At 54.1% G+C, this 8,639-nt stretch overlaps 1 protein-coding gene across 1 annotated transcript; it reads right to left on the reverse strand.

The window, feature by feature from the left end:
* Window positions 1-295: 295 nt before the first annotated feature.
* On the reverse strand, window positions 296-2,468 carry ANKRD9 (ankyrin repeat domain 9). The gene is made up of 2 exons (XM_063399409.1): window positions 2,259-2,468; window positions 296-1,829 (listed from the first exon to the last, which is right to left on the reverse strand). The coding sequence occupies exons 1-2, from the start codon at window positions 2,437-2,439 to the stop codon at window positions 904-906; spliced, it is 1,107 nt and encodes a 368-aa protein (XP_063255479.1). The 5' UTR covers window positions 2,440-2,468; the 3' UTR covers window positions 296-903.
* Between the last annotated feature and the right edge of the window lie 6,171 nt (window positions 2,469-8,639).

The following is an 8,639-nucleotide window of genomic DNA, read 5'->3' on the forward strand; positions in this document are numbered from 1 at the left end:
ATCACACACTGATGGGGAGCAGCAGTGGAGTGGCCAGAATCCACTGAAAAAAGTCATGAACTACCATCCTGGGCCATTGTCACACCTCCTTACATCCCCCTGAGAACAGCAGGCTGTCCCTCCTGCTCTGTGGTACCCTCCGCACCCTGCAGCAGTCACACAGAGGGCCTGCAGGGTCCAGCCCGGCCAGGATGGGTACAGTTTCAGCCACAGCAACACGTGTGCTCCATCTCTCTCTGCCTGAAAAGAAATACCTTGGCCCTCCAAGGGGAACAGAGACAACTTTACAAGGAAGCCAACTGTTATTTATGTGTATTTTAAAATACATTTTGTTCAGATGCAAATCCTTGCCAGCCTTGTTTAGGGAAGTTGTAGCAGTATCTGGCTTCTCTTTGGTCTCGTGTACAAGACGAGGAAGTTTTCATCTGTGCCTTTAAAAAAAAACCCCGCATCTCTGCCAAGATGTATTAGGAGAGCTGTAAAAAAGGAGTCATCCTGTTCCAGGACGGCGAGGCTTATGTAACAGGGAAATCCTAACAAAAAGATACACCCCCACCCTGCACACGCTTTTCCAAGGCACATGCCACTCCAGGGTTTTCAGTTCATTTGTATTTTGATCACATCTGCCACTGGTTTATTTGGATGTATTTACAAATACATTCTTCCCCATACCCTCATTTGTACATGCCATAGAACATCTTTATAAAATGCAGCATGGCCTTCACCTCACCACAAGGATCTTTAAATAAAATATATTGTAAAGTGCCGGATACAAGTCTTTTAAAAAATACTGTTCTCAGTAAAACAGATACTTAGCCACTGCATTAGCAGCTTTGTATATTGACACATTTTTAGCACAAGTCTATTTCTGTCAGGTGAGCGGGAGGCTCTCATACCATCCCTCTAGCTCTCCAGTTTCAAGTCCAAAGGCTTTAGAAAATGAGGCAGAGGCAGATTATCCAGAGCCTCCGGGAAGTGCTCAGGTGCAATGGTCCTGATCAAGACACGCATGGCTCCAACAAACAGCGATGGGGGAGCTAAGCCCACCAGCCACTGGAACCTGTTCTCCCCCAGCAGGTCCTGCCACTGCTGCCGGTTGTCCAACAGTTGCTGTTTCATTGCAAACTTGAGGTCCTGAGGCACGAAGAAGAAGAGGCAGTCGAAGCAGAGGAGCTTGGCACGCATGTTAGCTGCCGGCATGTGGGAGATCTGCTGCAGCAGGGTGTCGAGGGGGGTGTTCCCGGCGCTGTCCCGCAGGCAGGGCGCCGCGCCGTGCCCCAGCAGCAGCAGCAGGCACTCGGGCCGCACCAGTTCGCAGGCCATGTGCAAGGCCGTCTTGCCGCCCTCCACGCGGCTGCAGCCCTGGCGGTCCAGGTGGGCGGCTCTGTCGCCCGGGGGCAAGGCCTGGATGGCCTTGAGGATTCGGAAGAGCACCCGGACGCGGTTGTAGCGGACGGCCATGGCCAGGTGCGGGGCTGACTGGCAGCAGCTGAAGCTTTGGCTGGGCACAGCCAGCGCGCTCTGGGGGAACTTAGTGAGCAGGTGCCGGGCGTAGGGCTGGTGGTCGTGCACCAGCGCGTACAGCAGCGCCTCCGAGGGCGAGTACACGCTCACCTTGCCCCCGTCCTCCCAGTGGAAGACCTCCATGGTCCGCATGTCCTCCAGGAACCAGACGGGCAGCAGGTCCCTCACCGCCTGGTAGAAGGCGAAGGAGGATTTCTTGCACTGCTTCTGGGACTGGGCGCCGCAGCCGCCGACCCAGCGGACGCTCCAGGGCATGGCGTGCGGCCGGGCTCCGCCGGGGGCTGCCTCCCACCATCGGCCCGGACCTGCGGGAGCGGACGGGCGGTCAGTGCCGGGCGGCCGGGGCTCCCCGCGCTGCTTCCGGGGCTCGCCGGGCTGGCCCGCCCGCCTCCCCGCCGGCGCGACACCCCGGTGCAGGAGACACCCGCAGCCCGGAGCACGGGATCGCCACCGCTCCCTCCCTCCCTGCTCCCGCTGCACGGGACGCCCGCGTCCCCGGTACACGGAGAGCCAGTACAAGGAAACGGCCTCCCCTCAGCGCACAGAACGCCCATGTCCCTGACGCACGGGATCCCGGTACGCGGAAACGGCCTCCCCGCGGTGCACCGCGCACCCCGATTCCCGTGCACGGACACCCGGTATAGGGGAACGGCCTGCCGGCAGTGCGCAGGACGCCCACATCCTTGGTGCACGGAGACCCGGTAGGCGGGAACGGCCTCCCTGCCGGCGCTCACCTCTCCGCCGGTGCCGCGGTGCCGCCCGTGCCGTGTCCGCCGCAGTGGAGAGGCGGGAGCGCCGCGCGCCGCCGCGGGGCCCTTTTATGGCCCCCCCGGCCGGGCGGTGAAGGTCGGTCAGGACCGGGGAACTGTCCGGACAGCGCCGATTGGCCGCCGCCCCGGCGCCCCGGCCGCCCATTGGCTGCGCCGGGAGGACGGGGCCCGGCGCCCGCGCGTGCGTCACGGGAGGCAAAGTTCCAAGAAACTTGGCTGAGGGCTCGGAGTCCCGCGGGGGCGGGGCGGGAATGCCGCGGGGCGGGGGCCGGGGCAACGAGGGTCCCGGGGCGTAGGGACCGGGGCTCCCGGGAGCAGGAGGTCACGGGGATGTGGGGTTCCTCAGGTATGGCGGTGGGGGCTCCCGGGGGTGTAGGGATCGGAGTTCCCGGGGGCTGTGAGGTCCCAGGGATATGGGGTCCCAGCAGTGCGGGGCTCTGGGGTCCCAAAGGTGTGGAGTCCGGGTACATGGTGTACATGCAGGGTGTGGGGCCCTGGCGTTAAGGGATGCAGAGAGCAGAGGGCGCAGAGTCCCGGGGGTATGGGATCCTGAGCGTGGAGGATGTGGGGCACACCAGAGCCTGGACACACGGGTCAAGGGCACACGGCAGCTGGGCCACAGCGGGCCTGTGCCCAGGGGCTGTGGGACAGCCGGCCCCCGGGCGTGGGAGGCTGAGACGGGCAGTGCCCGGGTACACGGGTGCCGGGGGCAGGCGGTGACACACCCCCGTGCCCGCCCCGCCAGGGCCCAGCCCGGCCTATGCCCGTTCTTGGCTTGGCCCCTGCCCGCCCCTGTGGGTGGCTCGGGCTGGGGGCTGGCGCTGCCCTGCGGCCGGCGCACGTGTGCGTACACGTGCTTGTTGCTAAACTTGGGGCTCTCGGATGTCTCCAGAGAGTGACATTTGCCTGCAGCCATTCCCTCTGACAGGCACCTGTCAGGTTTGGGCTACAGAAGAGCGAGAGATGGTCCTGGTGTGGGGTGAGCCCAGCACTGCCCACAGCCCTGCACCAGGGGCTCCTCTTGGGCCCTGCAGTCCCTTGGCTGTAAAATGCATGTGTACAGGTAAGAGAAAGTGCTGGCCTTACTGGGATCTGCTCTCTCATAAGGCCTCCTTACTGATAGCAAATACTGGGATCTGCTCCATCCTTGACTCCCTGAGATCATTTCCCTTTTCCTCTATGTTTGCCCCCAGTGTCTCCCCCTCTTGCAGCCACTGTCCTCTCAATCAGGAAGGTCAGACATCTCTGGCAGTGGGCAGTGCCAGTTGCTGATGGGTTCACAGGCCACAGCTCTGGTTTCTTTGTCCTTGGCATTGTCCCACTGCTGCTGTTTGCTGCTGGAATGGGAGACACTCGTGCACACTGAGGGAGATCACCAGACAGGGCCTGAAACGCTCTGCTTCCCTGCAGCCCTCTCTGTGAAGCTGCTCAGGAAGGCAGGAAGGGACACCACATCACGCTACCCACTGTCCTGATGACCCCGATGAGTATGAAGCTGGCCAGGAACAGCCATCCCCTTTGTTGTGCCTCTTCTGAACCACCATTCAGCCAGGGAAACAATGCCTAAACTGTGCTTGGTTTGCTTCCTAACTTCTTCCCTGCCACGTGATGCTCAGAGCAAACCCCGGGGTCTGTGTGAGGGAGTGCAGGCAGGTGGGGGAGCTGGGCAGGATAATGCATGTCACTGCCACACTTAAAAACTCTTGCTGACCACATCTGAGGGAAGAAAATAGAAGAAGGATAACATACGCTGATCTGCTTTGCTGGAGAGAATTACGTCCAGTGTTTGTCAGCACGATTCGTCATCCGAGGATCCCCGCAGATCCACCACAGCTCCCGGCGTCTTGGATGTCAGCCACGGCACGGAAAATCCTCTTTCACCGCTTGTTTCCGATTCCAGGTGAAAACCCATTAAAGGCAGCCGCTTCACCACTCCCTGCTACCACCAGGGCGCTGCCCTGTCCCTCGCGTCCTGTCACTGCAGCCGTGGGATAACTCGCACCGAAGTGCAGGACCGAAAGAAATGGTTTAAAAATTGCTGCTTCTACAGCCCTTCCTTTGTGTCTGCCTGTGCCTTGCTGCCCAGCACTGAGGGCAGTGGTCCCCACCACATCTCTGTGTGCCGCCTGCTCTGGGGATGCCCTGATGGGAATCCCAAATCCTTTTCTAGCTGTTGCCAGGACATTGCCATTGATTTCGATGTCCGGTGTGGTGATGTCAGGTTGCCCAGCCCTTTCTACTCATCCTGCACATATGCCTGGGCAAGCCAAGTAGTGTCAGAGCCCAAAGGCAAGGCATTAGCACAGTTACAAAGCCAAAGTGGCTTTTCTGTGGGAAATTAATGTCATTGGGGTAGAAGTGGCACTGTTATTCACGGGCCAAACTCTCCTGTGGAGGTGGTGGAAATGGTTACAACCACAGTGTGCTTTGGGCCCCAGCACTGGCTTAAAAATAGGCCAGAGTGTGCCAAGTCCTTTCAGCCTCGCAGCTGGTGGGTAACCCTTTGCAAATTGTATTTGTCACATACATTTGAAGTGGGAACTTGCCTGTAGGAAAGGCAGTCTGTCTGTGGGCTGCACTGGATTACATTTGGCCCCAAAACTGTTTATAGAGCGTGGTGCTCAGCACTAGTGATGTGACAGGACAGTCCAGAAAAGTCTTACTTGTCTGATATATATATATTTTTTTTGCACAGACCCATGAGCATGATTTGTTTGTTTGCAGCCCAGCCTAGTTTTAATCACTTTGAATTAAGTAACCGATCTTATTACCAATCCGACTATGAGAGGGCTTATCACAGGTTCCTTGGCACATGACAGAGATTACTCTGTCAGTGCAGCCACATCCAAGTAACGTGACGTATCCCCTCAGAGCTATTTTCGTCTTCACCCTCCTCCAGGACCTTGATCCTTTGGTTTCCCCAGCCAGTGACCAACTAAAACCTTCTTAATACTACGGAAACCCCAACTACGTAATTGGACAAAGGGAAAAGCTCTGCCATTTCTTGTGGCAGACGTCATTTGCTTCCTAAGGCTTTCATTAAATTGAGGGCAGGATAATTTTGACTTAATAGACATGACTGTGTGTCTAATTAAAAGCAAAATAAAAATAGGCACTAGCAGGGAGTATACTGAACATGGTCTAGTGCTGGGTTTGAGCATGAGACTGAAGATGGGCAAAGAGTACATCCCTCATTCTTGAATAGAGCTGAAGGATACAGGGTTTACTCCAGTCCTTGAGAAGAATTTGTGCATGGGTTTGACTCTGAACACTTACCAGTCTCCTCTGGAAAAAGGCAGGCTCAGGACCAAAGGTCAGATCCCTGGTGGACTGGAGCAGCACAGCTGCCACTTCACCTTTAGCCTCTGAGATCTTCAATAAGTCAGAGAGAAATGCCTTAACGTCCTGATTAGCTAAAACTGCCCATCTTCAGAGTGCAGTAAGGAATGAAGAGAGTCAGGGGTTTTGTGTAGGGACAGTGGGCTGGAATATACACACGATGTCCCCCTCTCTCCACAGGACATCACTGATCTTCAGTTCAGTCTCTGTGCCACCAGCATCTCACCTGCACAGGAGATGCAGTAATGCACCTTTGACCATCCTGTTTCAGCTGGTGAGTTCTTTAGGTCAGGGATAGTATGCAATTATATTGTTCTGGTCCTTGGGGTCTGGGCTGTGTGTGGGGCACCCTCTGCTGTGGTGTATTAGACAGGGGACAGAGACTGGCCATCCTGCACAGAGACACAGCAGCAGAGCTGCTGGCAGTCACTAGACAGGATTTGTTCTGTGGTGAGGACATGCCGTCTGAGGAGGCGGATGGTAGCCCCAGGCACTCTGTTCAGCTCTGATGAATAATAGCTGTTGCTGACACCTCGTGGAAGCCTCACACAAACATTTTCTTAGAAACCTTTCAGTTTCATTTCTTCTGCTGTTGCTGGTTCCCCTGATGAGCTTGTCTTTTGTTTCTGTCATCTCAGGGCCCTTGGCTGCCTGCAGCAGCAGGGATGGGAAGGCAGCACGGGAACTGCATGGTGCTGCCTGATAAGGAGGAGTGTACATCTTCTTCCTGTGTGGTGGTGAGTGAGGGCTGTTCACCATGGACGGCTGTTGCACATCAGATGCAGAGATGAGAGCACCTCCCTCCTATAACCACCTGGGTCTGTAACACCTGGGTCATGTACATGCCTTTTGTGTGTCTCTTTGCCCATCTCAGTCTCTCAGGGGAGCATTTTGGCTAGTGGCTGTCCTTTCATTTCAGAATATCAAATCAGTTTGGAAAAGATCCAGAAGTTTTCCTGGGAAGTGCAAAAATATTTTAATTTGAGAAACACGAGAGCTGATTGGAGAGTCAGCAGTGATCTGGGTTGGAGCAATGCTCCTGGCTCCCTTGCTGGAATCATCAGATAGCATCCCCTTGTGTCCAGGGAAGGAGTCTTGAACCTCGCCCTGTTCTCATGAGTCACCATTGCACTGTCTCACTCTGCATCCACCTCTTCTTCCTCCTCAGTCTTCATTTGTAATACAGTCAGTCTCTGCTTGCTTGACTTTTGTGAATCACCATTTCACACTGAGCTGGAGCTACCCATAAACTTGGCTGCTCTGCTTTCTCTGCTTCATTATAGGATCAGCTCCATTCTGATCCATGGCATGAAAGAAAAATCTGCTTTGGAAACAACAAAGTGAGCAAATCTTCTCTTGCTATTCTTGTTTTCTGGCTGTTGCTGAGCAAATTCCAAAAATCTGCATCCACAATGATTCTTGGTGGAATCTTGGTTGCCAGAGACCTTGAGGAGTCTCTTTCTCTGAAGATACAAAAAAGCTGCCTGGACACAATCCAGAGGAATGTGCTCCCGGGAACTCTGCTTGAGTAGGGGGGTTGGACTAGATGACCTCCAGTGGTCCCTTCCAACCTTACCCATTTTTGATTCTTGAGAGCCCAAGTGAAGCTCTGATACATTTTGTTTTGGAAAGGAAATCCAAAACCAGTGGCTCTGTAGGAAGTATATGTGAGGGTTGACTGCTGTCAGACATCAGTCCCAGCTAATGAGAGGCTGAATAAATGGCTCAGCTGGTGTTACGGATTTGTTGATGTTGCCCATCAGTGGGGTTACCCAGTTTTTAAGGCTTTGAAACTTACTTTTTATTCTGGTTCCTTGTTAAAGTGGTCTGGCAGAGTGAGGTGGGCAGCAAGGTAATGAGTTCCTTCAGCTGCAGCTGTTTTGCAAGTCCTCAGGGATGCTCACAGGCTGTCATCAGTGTCCTCTTCACCTTGGCTGGATTCAGAGCCCACCTCTCATTAAGCCTTGATTTTGGCACCTATAATAAAACAGCCACGTTCAGCCTTTTGGAAACTTAGGGGAAATCCCAGAGCTGCAGCAGAGATTAAATTTCATCCAGCATGTTACAGAGGGAAGCTGGAAAACATGCTTGGCACTTAAAAGTCTGCAGAGTACCTTGTGGGGAGCCTTTCTGTTTTGTAAGCAAGCGGTCAAGAGGGGTCAGAGAGCTCCTGGTGCCTGTGGACGATTTTGGCCTTCAGCTTGATGTTGGTTGTTAAAAATATTTTCCCAGATGTATTAATGCGACCAGACTGGATTGCATCTGAGCTGAACATTGTGAGCCTGAGGCAGGACATAAATATAGAAGCAAAACAGGCTGACATAAGAGTCATCTGTCCTCTTCTACACAAGAAGTGAAGGGGAAAGAGAGGGAACTTGTTCCGTTGCAATTTTTAGACACTTCCAGGAATCAGCCTGAGCCTCAGAGAGTGCCTGCATGGGGTCCTGAGGCACAGAAGCCCCTACGTATCACTCTCAGCCCGTGGTGTGCTGTGCCAGAGGACTGCACACTCAGCACATTTTTAACCCAGGCTTAGATCTGCCTAGACAAGGTCTGCAATCAGGAATTTGTTTGTTTGATGTGTTTGCTTAACAGGATTACCCTTATCATAATGATATAGCAACCTGGCCTTGGCAGAGCAACCCCCAAGGGCATAAGGGGTCAAACCCTTGCCTCCATTGCCCCAAATATGCACAGCATAGCTTCTCTCTTATTGTGCAATATCCAACCATGTTTCAGTTGGCATTCAGTGCTCTCTGCTTTGGGAAAGAGCAGTTGTGCTCTCAGGTACTGCTGCCTGCTGACATCACACTTGGCATTTCTGTCTCCTTGCCTAAAAAAACCACAGTAATATTCAAAAAATTAGAAAAATTATGCAGTGTTTTATAATTAGAGAATAGAATGGCTTCCCTAGTGGGAATTGCTCTGAGCAGGTGCCTGATTGAATTCAATGTGAATTTGTTGCCCTGGCTCCCTGAGAACCAGTGAATTGCCTGCCTTTTTTAT

The sequence above is a fragment of the Prinia subflava genome, chromosome 5 (genome assembly GCF_021018805.1).
Source record: "Prinia subflava isolate CZ2003 ecotype Zambia chromosome 5, Cam_Psub_1.2, whole genome shotgun sequence".
Classification (NCBI taxonomy): Eukaryota; Metazoa; Chordata; class Aves; order Passeriformes; family Cisticolidae; genus Prinia; species Prinia subflava.

Coding starts and splice junctions, on each gene's coding strand:
- ANKRD9 (XM_063399409.1), bottom strand. CDS start 2,439: ATGGGCGGCCGGGGCGCCGGGGCGGCGGCCAATCGGCGCTGTCCGGAC. Junction 1,830..2,258: donor ACCGCGGCACCGGCGGAGAG/GTGAGCGCCGGC, acceptor CCGCTCCCGCAG/GTCCGGGCCGATGGTGGGAG.